We start from the raw sequence: 21,887 nt of genomic DNA on the forward strand, positions 1-21,887 counted from the left end.
GTTTTTAGACAATTAACTTCCATCTTCTGTTGAAAGGTAGGGTTATTAGAAAACAGAAATTTGTTTCCATTTGTTTGTTTATAGCAATGATTGTGACCAGAGGTCATTTAATCAAATGGTGAGTGATGTTTGGCAGACCCCCAAGGCAGGGCTACAGCTGGCCTTAGAAACAGCGGTACCAGGACTAACTCAGCATCTGGACCCCTTTCCTCTTCCTTAGCTTCCCCCCACCATCCCCACTCACTGCAGACCAGCCATCTTTCAGCCTATGTGAACAGTGATGGCTACCGTCAGCTTTGGAGAACGTATCACAGGTCCAGCCCCACTCCGAATTCCTAAGGAGAATGTTGGGTTGGCCAGTTCTAGTGTGGTGCCTGGCCCTGGTCCATGGGGAAAAGCAGGTGCAATGGCACCCCCTGCGGTTGTTGGGGATACTTGCCATCAGAGGAGGGGAATCAGGGAGGGCAAGGTGGGGAAACAACCCAGTAGGTGTCTACCATAATTGAAATGCAGACCTTTTTTCATCCTAGTGAGGTGGAAATTTGCACCATTCTGATTATCAAAGGAAAATCGCCATCTGTGACTTATTTTCCTAAACTTTTGGCTTGAAATAAGTTGGTCCTCTTTATGGGAAAAAGAACTCTGAGGCATTTTTGGAGGGGGTGGGTACAGTGGTAGAAGGAATCAAGATAAAACTAGCTAATTCTATATGTCGGGTACTGTTCTAAGCACTCTATGGGTGTTAATTAATTTAGTGATTATAATAATCCTATAAAGAGGCTGTTCTTAGTGCCTTTCTTTTGCAGAAGAGCAAACTGAGTCACCATGAGGTTAGGTGATGTGCTCAAAGTCACAGAAATAGCAAATGGCAGGGTGGGGATTAAATTCACGCAGTCTGGCTCTAGGATTCAAGTTTTTAACCATTATGTTGTAAGACATATTTCAGTTGATGGGATGATAAAATGTCTATACTAATTTAAGCAATTACCAATATCAGGGGCCTATTCAGACATAAGGACAGTGCATCCTGTTCTCCTCTTGTTGGAAAATGACGGGCAGTGGCAGATCCTGATTCTGTGCTTTGTGGTCAGTGTGTATTTGTTGGGTCTTCACCTTTTCCCAGCAGTTTCTCATACCTGGCATTTCAGTAGCTTGTATGTGGAATATAAGCCGATGGTGAACACCTTGAGGGCAGGAATTGTGTTCATTTCTGTTTGTGTCTCCAGGGCCTAGTAGGGGTCCCCTATATAATTGGAGAGCAAAGAATTTTGCTAAAATAATGTGTTAGTAATGAATTAATAAGAACTAGATTTCTTGTAATGAAACAAGCACTTACTGTACATCAATTATGTATTAGGCTTTTATGCTGTGCATTATCAATATAGAAATAAATCAAGTAGATTTGCCCTCAAAGCTCACAGTAGACAGAATGCAGATATGTGCTATAATAGCAATACAAGTATATCTATGTTAGAAGTATTGCACCAGGCATTGAGGATACAAAGATCAAAGACATAGTCCAAAGAAGTTTAAAGAAACTTAGAGGGAGGACGAACCTACAAAACATCATATAGAATCCTAGAATTGCTACAACCTTTAAGGCAGGATGTGAGCCTAGGAGAAAAACAGCGCCTACTTCTGCTTGCCTGGGCTCAGCAAAGGCTGCTTGATGCCGGAACACTGTTTATTTTTTCCAGGTAAATGAAGAGGAGTGAGTGGGATGGGGAGAACGTTTCAAGCCAGTGACCACTTTTTATAACCGAGAATATAATTTTATAATTGTTCTATAGCTTGGTTTTTAAGCATTATTTATAGACATTAGTTCCCATTCTCTTTACTCATTTCTTTCTTTCTTTTGTAAAAAATTTAATGCTTATTATTGTCTTAGCTTCCATCTCATAATAGTCCATTTCTCTCTTTGGTTGGATGACTGCTTTTCCTTTGTCTTCTTAGTTCCTTTTTCCATCCTCATTGTTTTAACTAAACTTTCTACACTTTCTCCTTTAAATAACTCATGAATTCAGCCCTTGTCTCAATAAAATCAGGGTGAACATACTGATCTTCCCTTTACAGTGGATGGAGTGAGTGGGGGAACAAGCCTTGGAGGCAGGAGAGTCTCAGTGACCATGACGTCTCCAGGGTGAAACACTGGGTGGGGGGGTGGGGTGGGGCCACATGAGTGTCTTAGATCAAGGCTGTGCCTAGGAGTCCCCTGGCAAGGCCACCAGAGCCTGGGACCCTGTCCAGGCTTAGAGGTCATGCTGATATGAACAGGTTGCACAGAAAACTGAGTAGCAGCTGGGAGCCCATAAGTGGTAAGAGGACAAGTGAGTGTGAGGATTCCACGGTTGGACTCCAAAGGACTGTAAGGATGGACCTAGCGCCTAGAGAGAAAAGAAGATTAATTCAAGGTCTTTGTGAAGTTATAGGATAGAAAAGAAAGGAAGATCAGGTACTAGTGTTGGGGCTCTGAATATTTGCCGGTGTCTGAAGTTAGATGGAGGGAGTGAAAGCATTGCCAATGTTCCAGTTCTGCATAGTTTATACTCAGAGATTTTTATGTAGTGAAACAATTTGAGTATTTCCTTAGGTAGGTTAACTGTACAGCTCTTTACAATTTCATTAGAAGCAGTGAGAAGTATCAGAGGCACATTGCAATAGGTTTAGCCATTCTTCAGCTTCGGGGTTTGCTGAATGGTGGAGGGAGCATTGTGGCTTGCCCCCAGATAGTGACATTTCTTCAAGTGCTAAGTGTTTCCTGTGGGGTCCTGGGTATTTCCCATTGGTTGTTTTGCTAAATTACTTATGGGAAATCAAGCTTATCTAGGTACTAATTTTCAGTGTACATGCAACTGGCTTCCCAATATGATCACTACATAAATTAATGATCTCTTTAGAAATGTAGAGACTCAAAACTCCTGTCTGGTAAATTGAGAAAAAGAATTAATTGGAATATTCCCTTGAAGCATGAAATACAAAATAATGAAATAATTTTTCTATCTTTTATTTAACTCTATTTAGATTTTAATGACAACTCTGTGCTAAATCTTAAAATGAACAAAGAATGAATCACATGCTTCCTTTTTTTGGTGCAGTTATTTTTATTTTCTTATTTTTAGACACATTTGAGCAATGGTATAAGATATGTGAGGTTCTCAGGATAAACCATAATGAAAATCATTTTGGCAAAAGGATTCGAGGGTTTTAAGAAATTGCTGTTTAGGTCGTTCTTTTCGAACTTATCTTCTTAGGAGACATATATATATATATATTTTCCTGCAGGGATCTTGTGGCTCTGGGCTCTGGAAGTGTTTCTACACAGTGGTTTTGAATTCCTTCTGCTGGGGCCCTAGTGGTTCTGTCAGCACAGACTGGCGGTTGTGTGAACTTCTTGGGTCAGACCTCTCTCCTCTCAAGAGCAGTTACACTCAGACCCCTCTTCTAGGTGTGGCACAGGCATAGAATTTCGATTGCCCTGCAACAGGGGTCAGTAAACTATGCCTGTGGGCCAAATCCTGCCCTTCCTGGTTGTTGACAGGTTGTCTTCAGCTACCTTTGCACTACAGTGGTAGGTGAGCAGTTGTGAAAGAGACAGACCTGTGCGCTGTGAAGTGGAAAATACTTATCCGGCTCTTGTAAAGGGAGTAAAGGACTTGTTTTATCCATTCACAGCTCAGACCAGAGGGCAACCTCCCCACCCCCTGACCCCCTGACTTTCCCCAACTTGCAAACAGTCATTTAACCCTCCTGCATGGGCTGGGCAGCACTTGAAGGGGGCTGGCTTTCTGCAGGGATCTGTCGAGAGTGTTAGGACCCTGCAGCTCCTCCACCACATGGTGACAAAGCCTCAGTGCCTACCCCAGGCCCTACCATGGGCCGGCTCCTGTGACTGCCCTGGTGGTCAGGTCCCTCTTTGTTCTGGCCTCTGGGCATTTGTCTTTCTCCCAAGGTCAAGTGAGTATTAGGTTTTCTGTGATATTTTGTCCCATATTATATGTGTTTGCAGAAAGTGGGAAGCTCTTTAATCTTGATGTTAAATAGGACTTTTCCCAATGCTAATTCATTGTTCATAATCATAATTGATTCTGTTTTAGAATGAGTTGCAGAAGTTCATGGATGCTACATTTGAAAAGATTCAAAACACAAATCAAGCTCTAAATATGTTAAAGAAATTTGAAAGGTAAAAATTGAGAACAGTTTTCTATGCTCTATTTTCTAAAATTAGGGTAATATGAACATAGTTTAGCTTACAGTATTATTGGCATTATTATTTCATATTCTAATGGAAATAAGATCTCTCGACATTTTGGATAACAAGGCGACAGTTTTTAAGTTCTTCAGAGGATTAGGAGTTTTTTCTTCTTAGCTTTGAAGTACCTATGACTGCCTATCATTGTATTACTTGATGTTCAAGTAATTCAAAAAAAGTTTATCTAGTTTTTCCTAGATTTTTAAGGATTGATACTGTATTTTAAAAATCATTTTATGAGATATGATAGATTGATACTACTTTGATTTTTGAAATGAGCCAAATATCTTATTTTCTTCTGTTAGCATATGTTTTAAAATGTCTTAATAAAGGAGATTTCTAGGTATTGTTTCATTAAATAAAACCTTTCACTTTTTAAAACAATAAGATTGAATATACCCAACCTTGGTGTTGATGACAAATACCGGCGTACCCTTGAAAACTATGGGGCTGACATCGATATGATCGCGAAGCTGTACACAAAGCAGAAATGCAATCCTCCACTGGCCCGAGATCAGCCTCCCATTGCTGGGAAGATTTTGTGGGCCCGTCAGCTCTTCCACAGGATTCAGCAACCGATGCAGCTTTTCCAGGAGCACCCACCTGTGCTACGGACACCCGAAGCCAAACCTGTGATTCGCAGTTACAACAGAGTGGCCAAGGTCCTCCTGGAGTTTGAGATTCTCTACCACAGGGCATGGCTTCAACAAGTAAGTCCTTTAAAGATGTCTCCACTGTCAGTCAATGGGACACCCTCTGCTACTACTGAACAGTTTTATTTTTGTAGTAAGTTTGCTTTACAGGTATTTTATAAGAAAGGCTTGGTGGAATATAGGTGGGTAGTCAGTCAAAGAAAGTAATATGTCCATGAAGAAAAGTAATGATTTATTTAGGAAAAAAATCATAGCCAGGTAACAAATTCTTTATTTAATTTATAAACTCCTAAGGGAGAAGGTCCTGTTTATTGGTTCTTTCACCTAGTTGACTAGAATTTCTTTCTTTCTTTTTTTTTCTCCATTTCCTTAATGTGTCAGTGAACACTAGTACATTTGTTAAACAAAGTCTTAAGTTTTCTTTGGCTATACCAAATTAATCAAATTACATTTCAAACCCTACCAACACTCGTATTTCTTTGTAGATTGGCAAGAATTTTTTCTTTGTGTGAGTGTTTTGGAGGATAAAATTCAGCCTTACTAGGCCTCTAAAGTGGTTTCTCATTTTCCTAGTTCACCCTTTGGTGTCTGAGCCAACACAGAGATGTCTCTGTAGTGGTACTCATTGCTTTTCTAGATAACTGAAAACTGAGTTTAGTAGGTCTTATGATACTTTTAGTAGGAAAAATAAGCGAGCAGGCATGACGTTATCAGGGAGCGAAGTGGCTTTTGAGAAGTCACCATTCATTGCTGTATCCACTCAGATGACGGTGTGAGAGAATCATGACCCAAGCAGTTTGTTGAATCGACTGTGCAACATCACCACCAAGAACTTGAAGGCCCTTTCCTGAAGTGAAATTAAGAGTTAGTGACCCCATTGCCTTTAATTTGAACAGTTCATCTCCGTGGAAGAATATTTAATGATCTTCATTCCCAGGAATGGCCAAGCTAGATACACTGGGTATGCACAGAAATTCCTAATAGTAATAAGGTTGATCTCTTCTCACAGACTGAAGAAATTCACATAGGACTTGAAGCTTCCTTATTGGTGAAGGCTCCAGGCACAGGAGAATTGTTTGTAAACTTTGATCCTCAGATATTAACCTTATTTAGAGAAACAGAGTGCATGTCACAGATGGGTCTGGAAGTGTCACCATTTGCAGCTGCCCTTTTCCAGAAACGGGATATATACAAAACGAACTTCAGTAACATGAAGGTATAGTGCTTTTACTTTTTCCTTGTCATGGCTAGCCCCAGTTTGCATGAAAAAAAAATTGGCAGTGTGTCACTGCTGAGGACTATAAAGTGCCCAGGGTAACTGGAGAGGGGTGATCGACAGGGTGGGCGCCACAGACTGAGGCTGTAGCATTGGCAAGGCTGGGTCATTAGAGATCTTGTAAACCAAGTTTATGGGTCTGAGTGCACCAGGGAGCCACTAGAAGAATTTGATCTGGAGAAAACATGGCTTTTACACTAAAAATCACTGAGTGAAAATAAATTTCATGGTAACAAGTGTGTCAAAGTGAAGCCACTTTGAAGGCTGTTGCACTGGTTCAAGATGGAGATGATGGTGGCTTGAACAAGGATGTTAGCCAAGTTCAAGATCAGTGAATTAAAGAATTATGTCAACAGGCAGGTTATGAGAGAACTCAAGGGCAATTCCTTTGTTTTTGGTGTGAGCAACTCAATGAATTTACTCAAAGTATGGCTGTTATATATTACAGCGTAGGTTATATTCTGCACAACTTGCCCAGTAACATGTACCAACCCTGAATGGACGTTCCACTTATGCAGATGGCAAAGCCTGGAACTAGTTTGTTTTTGGGAACAGGAGGGAATCAATGTTTCCCATCTTAAGTCTAAGATGATTTTTAGAGATCAAAGTGGAGGTGTTATCCATGTAGATAAGCACGTAAGTCTGGAGTGGATCACAGGAGTCAAAGTGGAAGATGGCATGCATTTGAGAGTTATGAGAATATAGTTGCTATTTGAAGTTATTGTCCTGTGAGATCTCCAGGATGTAGATTAAAAAAAGCAGAAGGTCTAGAGTAAAGCCTGATGAGGCCCACTATTAACAGGTCTGCTAGAAGAGGCTGAGTATGCCCATGAAATTAAGGATTGGCCTTTGAGGTGGGAGGAAACCAAGTGTCAAAGAAGCCAAGGGTAAGAAAAGTGCCCTGAGGGAAGGACTGGTCAGCAGTGACAAGTGATGCCCAGAGGACAGTTGAGATGAGGTCAGAGATGCAGCCATGTTATTTGACAACATGAACCAATGTTACAATGTTATAGTAGTTAACATGAAAGGATAAGACCAGTAAGTCCATGCATTTGCATAATGCTTTATATTTTAAGCCATTTTCATGTTTATTATTCCATTAAATATTTTCCACAACTGTGTTAGATAAGGACAAACTATTATTATAGTATTTTATAGATCACAAAACTGTGGCTCAGAAAAATTAAATGACTTAGCGAGTCTCATAGGTAATAAGTTGCAGAAGTGGGACCAGAGCCCAGACTTGGAGTTTGCTGTTTTCCTACTCCTCCATGTTATATTAAAATGTTAATACTGGCAGTGGACAAGCATTCCTGAAATGTGGACTCATCACATACTAGTCAGCATGTTGGGATTCCTTTTTATATTTTTCTTGAGTGTTAGGAAAGTCATTTAGTCAATCTACATATTTACAAAGAAAATAATTTTTTTAATAAGATGTAAATTTGTAAGAATATAAAATTACTAATGATAATTTGGATCACAAAATTGTCTCAGTAATCTGCACCATGTAGCAAAACCCCCCACAATGTAGTGACCTAAAACAATCATTTTCTTCTATCTCATGATTTTGTGAGTAAAGCATTTAAGCAAGGCTTGGATAGGTGATGCTCCTGTTCCACGTGACATTGACTAAGGTTTTGTTCAGCTGGCAGATGTTTGATCTCGAAGGTCCAAGATGGCCTCATTCTCACGTCTGCTTCTTTGGTGGGGATAGCAAGAAGCTTTGTTCAGCTGGGATTAAGGACCGGAACATCTGTGTGTGACCTTCTAGTGTAGAGTCTTCAGGGTAGTAGAATTTCTTATGTGGCAACTCAGGGTTCCAAGAGCGGATGTTATAAGTAAACGAGGAGGAAGCTGTATGGCCTTTAGAATAGCCTTGGTATTTCATAGCATCACTTCTCTTGTGCTCTTTTTATGAGAACTAATTAATTAGCTAGAGATAGATATATGATCGATCATCTCCTATCTGCCAGGTACTATATCACACACATTGGACAAAGCAGACAAAATTCTTGTCCCTATGGAACTTATATTCTAGTTGGGTGAGACAGAAAATAAAAGAACATTATAAATAGGTAAAGTAATATAGTCTATCAGAAAAGTGATAGGTGTTATGGAGAAAAATAGGGCAAAAAGTGGTTTTGGTGATGGTTTACCATCTTAAATAGGTAGCCAGGATAGGCCTAACTGAGAAGGTGACATTAGAATAATTATTTGAAGAAGACGCAAAGGCCCTGAGGCTAAGGAAGCCTTGAGGGCAGAAGCTGGTAAGAGAGGAAAGGAGTGACTGGAAGTGAAATCAGAGAAGTAAAGGAGTCCAGATTGGGTAGCTCTTCACAGACCAACTTAAGAACTTGTAGCCCTGAATAAGATGGGAAGCAATGTGGCCATGTAAGCAGAAGAGTGATACGATCCAACTTACATTTTGAAAGGATCTCTCTTGAAGCTGCTACACTGAGCATAGAATGTAGAGGGCATGCGTGGAAGCAGGGAGACAGTGGTAGACTATTATTATAGATTAGGTGAGCATCAATGATGGTGGTAGCAATGGTAAGCAAGTCAGATGTAGGACCACTTTTTGGATACTGAGCAAGCAAGATATCCTGATGGATTGTATGTTGGTGTGAGAGAAAAAGAGAGGAGGTGAGGTTGATTCTGAGTTTTGGCCTGAGAACAGGACTGATGGAGAAATGGAATTTTGTTTAATAACAATTTGGTTATTGTTTATATTACATATATAGTAGGTTCTGAATGGAATGGGCTTCTTGACCTAATTTATTGTTTCTGGGAGGTAAATCCTAGTACCTGGGCAATTGAAAGTCTATAACCTAGTACCTAGTATATTGAAGGTCTGTAACCTGGATGCCCAAACCAGAATTTTTTGATGGCTACAGCGTGTCTATTATTTATTGTGTGTTACTTTGGGCTGCTCATCTGAAGGGAAGTGTTATTTTGCTTGTTAAAAGCCACCCTTTGATAACACTAAGAAGTTCTGGCTTGATGTCTCCCCTACTGGAAAAGGTTTCATTATCTTTCAGGTGAGGCCATACCCTGCCTAATCTTCTGTGCCTTTGGTCCTGAGTATCTTTCTGTGGTGGGACAGGGCCCCTAACAGTCTTCACGGTCCTACCCTTCTGCATGGGGACTACTCTTTCAGTTAATACCCTTTGGATTTGTAGCTCAATTTCATTCATAGCCTGCTCTGGGTTAAAACAGTTATTTTTTATTTCAGAATTTCAGACTAAATATTCTCATCCCCAAAACAGTGGCCGGGTCCTTTTTCAGACAACTGGCAAACCAGGCTTTGGAAAACATTGATTGCTCAAAGGGTCGCTCATTGCTGAGAATGGAGTTGGCTTCAGTTGAGACGAAGAATGCTGTGGGCAGAGGGGGCTCGGGGGAAGTTTCGAACATGCTAAGTTTAAAATGTCTGTTATATTTTTATGGGGAGGTATTGAGCAAGCTCTTGCCATGTATGTATCTAGACTTCAGGAGTAAGGTCTGGGCTGGAGATACACATTTTATAAATTTTTAATTAACCAATGTCACCCTAATACATTTAATGAAAAAAAAATTGTCTTTGGTATGTGGGTGATACTTTAAGCTATTACACTTGATAATATCAACACTGATTCCCGACTCCTTGTATGCTGTGGGTCTTGCATCGGGACTAGGCCTACAATTCCAGCAATGGGCTGAGACAGACCTCTGGTGACCCTGAGACTTTGGGTGATAAGTATGATCCACAGGAAGTGCCTAGAGGAGCAGGAAGCATGTGATACAAGCCTCCAAAGTTGAATGAATGAGCTTAGTGATATACAGGCTAAAGCACAGGTAACATGACTTAACTGGGTTTATAAAAGTCACTTGGCCTCAAAACTTTTCTCCCCTTTTGGCCTGGGTAAGGGGTAAGAAACTTTTACTCTTAAATTCTTTTCCTTGCCTCCTCAGTTGTATTTGATCAGGTCAGGAATGTGTACTTATGGAGAAGTTTCTTGTCTTCTGTTCTATTCTTATTTTGTTTTGGCCACTCCACCTGCCAGGCTGCTACTGGAACCCTAAAGCTGTACCCTAAATAAAAGTCATCCTTCTGGATTTAAAAAAGTGACATTAATCTATATTAATGTGAGGTACTAATTGATTATTTAACCCTGATTTTATTGCAGTTGATGCTGGCTGAATATCAGAGAGTGAAGTCAAAAATGCCCCCCATTGTAGAGCAACTGATGGGCCCTCATTTGGCTAAAGTGGATGAAGCTCTCCAGCCCGGCTTGGCTGCACTGACATGGACGTCACTGAACATTGAGCCATACTTGAAAAATGCTTTTGCAAAGATCAGTAAGTCTGTCCAAATGGTTATTCTTTCTCAGTTTGAAAGGCTGAGTTCTTAATGTTTGTTGCATAATTTCTTACAGATACTGTTGTGATATAAATAGTGAAATGGGAGTGTTACTTATAAGCTGTTCCCTAAGGAATTTTACTAAAAATATATGAATTCATTAATTTACTGGAAAGTCTATATATTCACTATTTAATTCTATTCCTAGAGATTAACTACATTTTAAAATATACTTATTGTTGGACCTTAGAATTTAAAGGCTCTTTAGAGTCATTCAGCTTTTTATACTAATAGGTTAGTGTATTTTCAGACCCTAGTTTGAAAAATGGGGCGATTTGGACAGAGTGCTGAACAACAGGATATATAGAAAGAGTTATTCAAACATATTTTCTTAATGAGGGATATAATGCCCTTAAAAATATATGTAAGGTGGTATATTTCTTAAAATACAGTTTTCCAGAATGTGTACAGGCATGCTTCAAAGAAGGGATGTGGGCTCAGATCAGTCTGGGAATTCAGATTACACAAAGTCGGGCAAGCTTCTTCTCTGTAGGACTTCTCATGGCCTTTACTATGCCGTTGTGCAGTGGTTTGCAAAAGTGGGTTGTTCTAGTGGCATCTCCCAGAATTCCTTGACTGCCTTCTAGGAGAACATGTTGACACCTGATAGACCTTCCATGGTGGGCAGGGGAACCCACTTTGGAACACAGAATGGAGGGGTTTTTCCAGGAAGACTGAGATGCTGCATCCTCCTGATCTCCCCAGTGTCCTCCGCCTTCTCTTCACGGCCCAATTCTCCCCATGTTTTGTAGCCCAGAGCAAGTCTCACTACCAGAAGCTCGTTAGGCTGTTCTACCCGATGGGGCCACCTCCTCCTGCGGCTTCTTGTTGTTTTACAGTTGGGACCAGAGACTATCTTTTGATTTCTTCTAATGATTAAGTACAGTTCCATCCTTTGCTCCAAACTAACCACAGAGGATGTGAAAATCAGGCTGTTTTTTCTTTTTTTTAATAATTTTGAATTACTCTCAGGTGCACACTAGACATTCATACATTCATGAATTCGTGACTGCAATAGTATATATAGCTATTCTCTTTCCATTTCTTTCCTCCCTAACCCCTTTGCTACTGTTGAGCCCATCACCTCGTTTCTGAGTCACCCTTTCCGAGGTGTCTCTTCTACATACCCTCTTGTGGTGGCTAACCTTTTATATTCTCTCTCTAACTCACATAGGTGGCTACTAAAGTAGTACTGAGTTTATTTGTAGCCTAAATTGTCAAGAGTTTGTCTTATTAGTGGTTCTTCCCTGTACCTTCCAAATAAGTTAGAGCTCAGAAAGGACCAGGTGCTGTGTACTTAAGAATAACTGAGATGTTCTGGGTTGGGAGAGAGGAATTAATGGTTGGACCCTCCTGCCATCTTTTGCTTTGCTTCATAAGTTGGGAACTATATTCAAAGACAAATTGTAAAGAGACCTTTGGATATTACTAAGAAGTGATATAGTCTCACTATAATTTGAAGGTTGAATAATATTAAATAAATGATCAGGCAACTCCTGCATTATAGAAGCAGAGATTGTCGAAATCTTAAATAAAGTCCTTAATTTAAAGTTGGAAAACTGTGATCCAGAGGTGCTAAATGATTTCTAATGTTAATGGATGTATGTCGTAAAATGAGTTTAAGACCCAGTTTTCTTGCCTTTAAACCAATATTCATTCTAAAATACACCTCCCTAGGAATGAAAACAAGAGGAAATGGGCTAAAATTCTAGAAGGAGGCACTTATAAAATGTATAAAAACTTCATAATAGGAGTTATCACAACTGTATGAGAACAGGCTACGAAAGTGGACTAGTAATATTCTCCTTAGAGAATATTAAGATTGGAGCATTAACAATTTGGATATTTTATTAGAACGTTCCCTGGAGACAAGGAGCTAGTTTCTAAGGAAACTCTTGTTAATTCTCAGCTTCTGTTTCCTTTTTGTAATTTAAATTAAGAAAGTGAGGTCAAACTAAGATTGAATTTGTTTGGGAGGCAAACTATGTTGAATCTCAACAACAGCTGGATTTTTATTTTGAATAGTGAGCCAATCCTTCTCTTTGTTGGTGGTTATTTGTATTATTTATTTAAGAGTATTTTTTGGCTGTTGGTCACCCTGTCTTCAAAGCCAGCATCTTAATATCTTCAAATTTCTTTCTCCCTGTCTCTCCATTTCAATAGTCACATTGTCTTCTGACTCTGACTCTCCTGCCTTCTGCTTATTAGGATCCTTCTGACTGTCAGGGCCTCACCTGGATAACCCAGGACAATCTCCATATCTCAAGATCCTTAACTTGATCACATCAGCAAGGTCCCCTTTGTAACATTTGTGGGGGAGAAGGATGAACAAAGAGGGGATTAGGACCTCTCCTTTGAGGGGAAAAGTCACAGTTGTCCTTGAAGATGCATTCTTCAAAGGTATCAGCTCACCACAGATGCCCTTGAAGAAGCTTTGAAGAATCAGAAATAGTAAAGAATGTCATTGAGCACATTCATGCTGAAATAAAAGTGTTGGCTCTCTTCTAGTAATGAGTAAGCATATAAGGCAGAACTATATGGTGTCTTGAGTAGCCTCCTTAATAATTAGTTTAGAAATGATTGGAACTGTTAGGGCTTTATTCTTTAGGAAGTAAAAGCATTTATTTAAGGAAGTGTTTACATCTCTGATATGTCATGAGTACATAACATGGATCTTTCTGTATTGTTTTAACTTCATTTCCTAGAAGAAAGCATTAGCAGGAAAAAAAAGAGAATTAGTTGTATAATACATATTGAAAAAATGTGTTTAGTTCATAGATGACAATCCATTAACTATCATTCCTACTTTGGAAGTTAAGTTGTTAATTTCCTTCAGAATTGACTTTTCTGTCCATAGAACTTAGTGTTCAATATTTCAATATTACTTTGCCACACTTAAAAAAAATACCATATGATAGTAACAGTAAAAGAAACATTGAAGGAATTTCACTTCAAGTGGATCTGTTGAATACCTCCTGTGGAACAGGCACTGGGCTAAGCACTGAGGATGTAAGGAATGAAAAGTATGCATTCCAGAGGAGACCATGTGGTATAGATAGAAATGGGAGGATGCTTGGGGTCAACATCAGTATGGGAGGAGAGGGCTGCTCAAGTATGTGCAGATACAGGAAGCCTCCTCAAGGGGCTGCATTTGAGCCCAATCTTCCAGTCTGAGTCAGAGTAAGGCAGGCTGAGAAAACTGGGAAACTGGTCAAAGAAAAAATAGCATGAGAAAGCCAAGTGTGACGCTATGGAATGGAGCAACTTTATCCTGACTCTACTACTGCAGTTTAATCAAGTGTTGATTAAAAAAAAAGCAAGCAATGAAATGCTTAATCTTTTTTATTCACTTCTGTTTTTTTCCAAAGAGGATCTGGAATTGCTGGTCGACAGGGTCAATGATCTGATAGAGTTCCGCATCAATGCCGTTCTGGAAGAAATGAGCAGCATGCCGCTTTGTCAGCTCCCCCAGGAGGAGCCGCTTACCTGCGAAGAGTTTCTCCAAATGACAAAGGTTATTAGAATATTAATGTTTTCATTAAACATTTGTTTTGTGATTCCTTTTTCAATAAAGGGCATTTTTTTGAAGCATAAATTACATTTTTTCCCCTCTACCTGTGATTGGTCAATGATAGATATTATTCAGACATGGAGTCTTCTGAAAATAACTTGAAAATGAAGAGCAATGAAGGTAGGGAGCCACTTACACGTCAGGAACCAATCATGTCAGATCAATGGGAAGGAAATGACTGTGGAACACATTTGTCATTTTTTCCTTATATTTTTGAAGAATGGAGCTATTTAGTTGAAGAGCTTTTGGTAAGCTAGGGTTAATTAATAAAACAATTGTTTTAAACAGCTTCTGGACAGGATTTCTTCTTTTTACTTTTCTGTAGAACAGGGTTCCCAAAACTGGTGTTCTGTGGCACATGGTTCTGGAGCCATTGTCAGGAAGCCTGGGAAAGACGGAGTCGGTGTCCAAAGTGCCCAGGGTAGCTTTGCACTTACAGATTCTTTACACATTAATGTATTAAAATAAGGCCTTCATTTTGATTTATCATGGATCCGAATAGCCTGAACTAACAAGCAAAGCCTACATGCACTCACATAGTTTTAAAGCCTATTTATGTAAGCAAGCCTTCCTTTCATCAGTATTATTGAACCAAAAGTGCTGTTTACGTTTTACGTACAGAATTGAATCCATATCTGTACAGTCCCACCGTTAACCTCCACCCTAGAGTTTCTGCGGAATACTCCATGAATCTTGTAGTAAACTGAACATTGTTTACTTGAATTTTATTGATTCCTTATTTGCTTATACATAATTGATACATTTGTTTTTGATTTTTTTAGGATGTTAAGAACCCTGAACCTGTGAATTTTATACATTTCAACGTTTCCACATTTTAGGGGAAGATCATAATAAAAATAATTAAATTAAAAAATAAGGACTCCTTATTTTTTTTTTTAATTAATTTATTTACTTTTTAAATACATTTGTCCCCCCCCTCCCCCCCCCCTCTCCCCTTTTTTGTCCATGAGGACTCCTTATTTTTTAAGACGCTTCGAAGTGTCTCCTGGAAAAGAGCCATTTCACTTTCTTTAACCCAGTATTCCTCAGACGCATTTGCAAACGGGACACTTTCTTCCCAGCGCCCAGGTTAGGATCCTGGTAGTGGTGCTCTGTGAAGTGTTCCTTTAGGAATGTCACTTCAGTGTCATTTACAGTGTTTCTGATGGGCATCCGGATTATAAGAACATCATTAAGACCAATGACAATTTTAACATGGTACATCAGGAGTCCCCAGAATTATCCCCACTAGAAGCGTTCATGGAACTCAGAGTCTAGTTGCATGCAAGGCTGAGACCTAATATCATGCTGCAGAAAGGATACGTGATCAGACCGTAAGGGAAAAGACAAGCAATGTTTGTAGGAATGCATGTTCAGGCTTCCTTATATTTTCTCCCTCTTATGAGAGGCCACACAGAGCTCACTCTCTGCCCAGCAATGAAAATGCAGCAACATGTATGCAATGTGTGTGCCCAGGGAAGCCCATCAAAGACGCAGGTCCCAAGGATAATATTGGGTTTGGTCACAAAGGCACCCCTGCCTAACATGGACCCAAACTGCAGAATTCCAGAAGTAAGGCAGATGTTTAGCACAAACCACACTGTTGGCACAAGCAGCCTAGGCACAGTGAGCCACTCCTGTCTTTCAGGCACTGTTTGATGTGTGGCCTATTTATGTGCCTCTTAATAAGGTTGTGAGCACTACGATACACACAGCAGATCTCCAACTGTCTTTTTTTATTTCGCTAAACATTTCTTCACAAAATATTTTTCATGTTGCTATATGGCTTTCCCAGCTACCATTTTAACGATGCTTTCAGAATAGTCTGTTGAGTTGATGGTCTTGAATATATTTGCTAGTTCCTTGTTATTGGACATTTATAAGGCTTCTAAAGTTTTGATATTTTTCCATGAGCGGCAATAAATATATTTAAATGCATCACACCCTTTTTCCCTTTAGAATGAGTTCTTCCTCTAAAGTAAGATGGCTGCATCAACGAATGTAGCTTCATTTAATGGCTCTTAATATTTGTAGCCAAATTTCCTTTTCAAAAGAAGTGTATCAATGTACAAGTTCATCAGCAAACTGATAGTATCAATTTCACTATGTTCCAACGAACACTTTTTACTATAATTATAAGAAAATTTTTGTTATAATAAATTATATATTTATTATAAAGAAAATATAAATGCATTATAACATAAAAATTAATTATAAATGTTATAATTTATATGTTTTAGTTTAAGTAGCAAAATCATAGAATGTTATGTTAGTTTGCATTTTTGATTACCAAAACAAATAACTACCAATATAAATGAATGGTTGCCATTATAAAAGAATTATGTCCTTTGAATTTATTTTTTATAATTCATTTATTTTCTCAATCATTTTTGTGGAACTCCTATGAAAACCACTGCTGGAGACACAGCAATGAACAAAACAGATGAAATTCCTGCCTTCATGGAGCCTACTTTTGAGTGGAGGATACAGAAAAATGTACAGAAAGCAAATAAACAAAAAAATCTCAGGCTAGTTCAATGGTGAAAAATCAAGAGGGTAATGGAAAAACGGACTGCTTGACAAAGACCTGTGGTTTTATGTCAATGGTCAGGGATGACTTGTGATTATACAGGGAGTGAGCAAACCAGGGGAAGAACATTCCAGGAAGAGGGAACAGCAAGTGCCAAGACCCTGAGGGAGAAGCCTGTTGGTATGATAGCTGGAAGAAGATGTTGAGTAGAAGTTCACTGAGCATGCTCATACGCTGGGGGGAAAAACCAAGTAGAGAAAGAGAAAGGGAATGATTGGTGAGCATGGTTTCTGGGAAAGCAGAGACTCTGTGATTTATAACTCAGGCTGTGAAATTATTTTTGAAAAGGAGGAGCATTGTATTCACTGAAAAAGGAGGAAAAAGGGGTTAATGATGGAGGCCTGTTGCCTTCTGGGTGAAGTCATGGTGTCAGGGAGTTGGGTGAGTCCCCATGGCATGGCCTCCATTTGATTTGTGCTGCAGACATCAAGGTCATTAGCCAAGTATGATGGGGGAAGATGGTCTAATGATTTGAGGACACAGCTGTTATAGGGCCTGGTAGAGGAATGTGGTAGGAGTCATGTAGATTGATTCCTGGGAAGCATTAGCAGCCTAACTGAGTTTGGGGACCATGACTTTCCAGTGACAACCATCTGCATTGCAATGGCCTGTGCAGATGGAGAAGGTGGGTCACCCAGTTCATTGGGATTGGGCTTCTCCTGGGTGGGACATCAGAAGGCTGATAGAGTAATGGAGAAGAGGATACTGGCAAAGAAATGATTGAAGTGAAAAAGTATGTCATGAGGAGAGGATGTGTGGAGTCAGAGGGGTTTAAGAGTCAGGTTTTAAAAAATATTAGTGATCTTTCAGAGAACAAGGAACTAATCTATATGAAATGAGATGAACACGCTTGGAAAACATAGATCTGGTGGCTATATATGATTTGCTAAGCAATGATAATAACAAGCACTTCCTGAACACGTACTTTGTGCTAGGCAGTGTTCTTAATGTTTTACATATATTATCTTGAGTACTTCCAAACAACCTAACGTAGGTTCTGCTATTACCACCATTTTACAAATTGGAGAATCGAGACACAGAAGGATTTCCTAGATTCACACAGAGCTAGGATTTGAACCCAGGTAGTTTGGTGGCAGAGTCTATGCTTGTCACTGGACGGTACTACAACTCCTCCATCCTTTGCCCTATCTTTGTCTGGCCTCTTTCTCATAACTGTCTCTGTCTCTTTCTCATAACTCTCTCTGGACAAGGGAGGAATTTGGTAGTTGGGTGAAGTTCTGAGTTGGGAGGGAAGTTTATACTTTATTTGATGCTGAAAATGTTAGTTTCAGGACACATTAGAATATTCCTATGTTAAATAAAAATGCCATGTGTTCTATAGCAGTGGAGTGGAGGTGAAGGTCATGAGTGATGAGGAGGTAAGTGAACCATGAAGCTGATGTTTGGAGTTGATGGTCCATGAGCACTTTACACATTCTCCAGATGAATAATGGGGGGACTTGGAATGGAGCTGGGTTTGATGACCAACTGCTAGTCTGTTGCTTCATGGGCTTATTTTCCAATGAGGTGGTAAATTCCTGACTGTCTACGTCATCATATCATCTATCCCTGTCTATCTGTTTGTCTATCTATCATCTATTATCTTTTATCTATCTATCTATCTATCTATCTATCTATCTATCTATCTATCTATCTATCTATCTATCTATCATCATGCTACAGAATTCATCATGGTGCCACAATCACATTAGTTTATATTTGCTAAATCACAGTCCTGAGAAATGTGTAATCTAGGTGGAGGGGAGGGGATTATCAGAGGTTAATTAGGGTTGACTATTCCTTGTTGGCAAAGAAGAGGAAGAAAGGAAGGCTGGCTAGAGTAGATTTACATAAAATGAAGGGCACTTCATGGGTAAAGAGAGGCTGCTGATAGCTTTTAGATTTATTTCCTCCACTGTTGGAGAAGTGAGGGTAATTTTGGTTTATCCATGTTGCTCCAGTTGGTTCCCTTGACTTTTTAAAAAAAAATTTATGAATTTATTGGGGTGACATTGGTTAATAAAATTACATGGTTTCAAGTGTACAGTTCTATAATACATCATCTGTATATTGTATCATGTGTCCACCATCCAAAGTCAAGTCTCCGGTCACCACTTATTCCTCCTTTACCATCTTCTATCTCCCCCAACTCTCCTTTCTTTCTTGTAATCACTGTATTGTTGTCTGTGTCTGTGAGGTTTTTTTTTTCTTAATCCCTTCACCTTTTTCACCCAGCTTCCCTACCTTCCTCCCCTCTGACAGCTCTCAGTCTGTTCTATGTATCTATGAGTCTGCTTCTGTTTTGTTTGTTTATTTATTCTGTTCATTAGATTCCACATGTAAGTGAAATAATGTGGTGCTTGTCTTTCTCAGACTGGCTGCTTCTCTTGTCTTTAATATGTTCTCTTACAGGATGCCCTGTGGTGGTTAGTGTGAGGGGTGTGGCCAAACATAGTGGGAGGCCCAAATCTCATCTGGAGGCTGAATCTATGGCATTACTACCCTTACTGATGTGCTCTCAAGGGCTAGATAAACAAATATGACACTGTGTTAATTTTCTTATAGGATCTTTGTGTAAATGGTGCGCAGATCCTACACTTTAAAAGCTCTTTAGTGGAGGAAGCAGTCAATGAGCTAATAAATATGTTGTTAGATGTGGAAGTTCCTTCAAAAGAAGAAAATGGAAAGGCATTCAATGTGAACGGTGCTGATTCCATAAACGAAAGTTCAGGTAAGAGATGGGATAGTGGAAAGGTGCTGTTTTTCTAGGATATTACTGGCAACTAAAATTTAATTTTCTGTGTAGCGATTAATTTCACACTTCTATAAACACCCTCCCAATTTTATAAGGGTATTTATATCCTTACATCAAAATCAAATCTAAATTATGATTCTGAGTATACAGTAATGCCTCTATGTCATTAATTACATTTTTTTTTTGTTAATCTCTACAAACAGGCACTTTGCATTGGCCCTTGTAGCTTTCTTTGCATTTAACTATGAGTGTGTGTTTCTCTACCTTATCGACAGATTAGGATGGGTTATGGGTTGGGATTTCTGTTGGAGTACATCTCCCTTAGCGCAAATGTGTTGTGGGAGAGATGAGGACATGGGCGGCTATTCCCCCAAGCTTTTCTGGATGTTGGTGGAAGAGCGGGCACCAGGCCCCAGGCCCCCGAGGCCCAGTCTTGCTTTTCAGCTGCAGCTCCTGCCCCTTGTCCTGTTCCCTCACACGGAGAGGGAGAGGCCTCCATTGGTCCAACTGGTGACATGGTTTCCATTTCCTATCCTTTGACGGCCTCACTTTCTAAGAAGTGTGACATTTAACTGTTATCAAATCTGCATGTAATTTATCTTAACTTTTTCTCTTTAATTGCAATAGATGGTTCTCCCTCTCCCTCTCGTCCTCTCTCTTTCTCTTTTGCTCTCAATCTTTCTCATTTTTTCAACAGCAAAAAGAGAAGTAAATTCCTACACCTTGACATCTTCCCTTAATGCTGGGTTAGGCCTCCTGCCTATGGCGACAATCACAAGAAAGAAGAAAGAGATGCAGATCTTAGAGGAAGAGGCCCGCGAGTTGGTCTCTCATTTCAATCATCAAAACATGGATGCTCTTCTGAAAGTTACAAGGAATACACTGGAGGCCATTCGCAGGCGAATTCATTCATCCAACACAATTAACTTCCGGGGTAATAATCCCACAGAATTTGCCCACTGGCTGGCCAGGCATAGTGGCTGGCTTAGCATGTGTGTGTTCCTGTTGTTTAAATAATTAAAAAGCCCACCATTTATTGAGTGCCTTCTTGTAAGTTTATACATTGTGAACTTTGATTACCTCCAACAATTCTATGAAATAGATACTATCTTTACTCTCATTTTAAAACTGAAAAAACAGAGAACTGGGAGGTTAAGTAACTTGCTTAAGGTCACTTAGCTTTTGATAATAACATAATAGTCAGCATTACTTTTAATCTTTTTTGTAATAAGGTAAAACATGCGAAATGAATTAGTGAAAGTAAAAACACACTTTAAAAGAAGATAAATGGAAAGATAATTTCATTGGTAAATTATTAGGTGATTAGCTAGTCTTTTAAAGTGAGAGAGATTTTATTAATGCCTTGCTCTTCAAAGCAGAACAACTTTTTACTAATTTTGTGTCAATTTAGTGTTTTCCAGGTGGTTTCCTCATTCTCAGTACAATTATCTTTTCCCCAGTGCAATTCAGAAACAGGTGTTGCATTTCTCAGATGGGCCACAGAAATCATCAAATATAGAGACATTCTGAAATTAAATTTTAAATTTAAAATAGTAAAAAACCCCGCCAGTAATTAATTATGTAATTAACATGGGAAAAATAGGATAATAAAACCTTTTTATTTACTTTGAATATTAACATTTAACAGAAAGCATCTTTAATATTTAATTAAAAGTGGATGACTAATAGGAGGAAACATTGTAATAATGCTTTGACTGGTGGTGTGGTTCATAATGTTTTATTTAGTTCTGAACGGACGACAGTTCTTTTCTTTGATACAGGAATATTGGTAGAACTTATCAAATGTTGGTTGATATGCTGAATATTAAATCATATTTCTTTCCCAACTTTATATATTATGGGTATTTCCAACTTTATATATATATATATATATATATATATATATATATATATAAAGTTACACAGAGAAGTTCATACTTATATACCTTTAAAATCTTCTTGGATATAAATGGAGAGTTATGCTTTATTTCTTTTCCAGTTTTAAATTCCTCTGAGTTTGGATTATACACATTTTGGTAGGAAAGGAATATGTTTTATTTGAAATTTCACACTGGTTATTTGTTCTGACCTTGGCTTGGTTTGATAGTTGTTCTTAATTCTCTGCTTATTTTTTCTGCATTTAATTTATTGGTTGACATCCTGCTATTTGGACAGTATCATTTTCAATATTTTAGATAAGAACCTACATAATTAAGCTGATCCCACACCGTGGGTACCCATGGAGTGTGTACCAATGAGTTGTAATCAACACAAATGGCTTGGGTTCTACTGAGCTGCTCTGTTACATGGAGCAAAACTAGGTCCTCCAGTAGAGTTCATTCATTCATTCAACAAATATTTGTCTGATTATATACCTATTATATATTGTTC

General features: G+C 39.0%; 1 protein-coding gene across 1 annotated transcript in view; it reads left to right on the forward strand.

The window, feature by feature from the left end:
* The window catches only part of DNAH5 (dynein axonemal heavy chain 5), a 248,071-nt gene that overhangs the window by 75,626 nt on the left and 150,558 nt on the right, over window positions 1-21,887 (forward strand). Inside the window, exons 15-21 of the mRNA XM_054578641.1 lie at window positions 4,095-4,180; window positions 4,638-4,959; window positions 5,912-6,118; window positions 10,348-10,519; window positions 13,949-14,094; window positions 19,307-19,472; window positions 20,194-20,430. Coding sequence (XP_054434616.1) covers window positions 4,095-4,180; window positions 4,638-4,959; window positions 5,912-6,118; window positions 10,348-10,519; window positions 13,949-14,094; window positions 19,307-19,472; window positions 20,194-20,430 — 1,336 coding nt within the window. The remainder of the gene's footprint in view (window positions 1-4,094; window positions 4,181-4,637; window positions 4,960-5,911; window positions 6,119-10,347; window positions 10,520-13,948; window positions 14,095-19,306; window positions 19,473-20,193; window positions 20,431-21,887) is intronic.

Source organism: Pteronotus mesoamericanus, unplaced genomic scaffold, assembly GCF_021234165.1.
Source record: "Pteronotus mesoamericanus isolate MK-2021 breed Mesoamerican mustached bat unplaced genomic scaffold, CSHL_Meso_final contig_50, whole genome shotgun sequence".
Classification (NCBI taxonomy): Eukaryota; Metazoa; Chordata; class Mammalia; order Chiroptera; family Mormoopidae; genus Pteronotus; species Pteronotus mesoamericanus.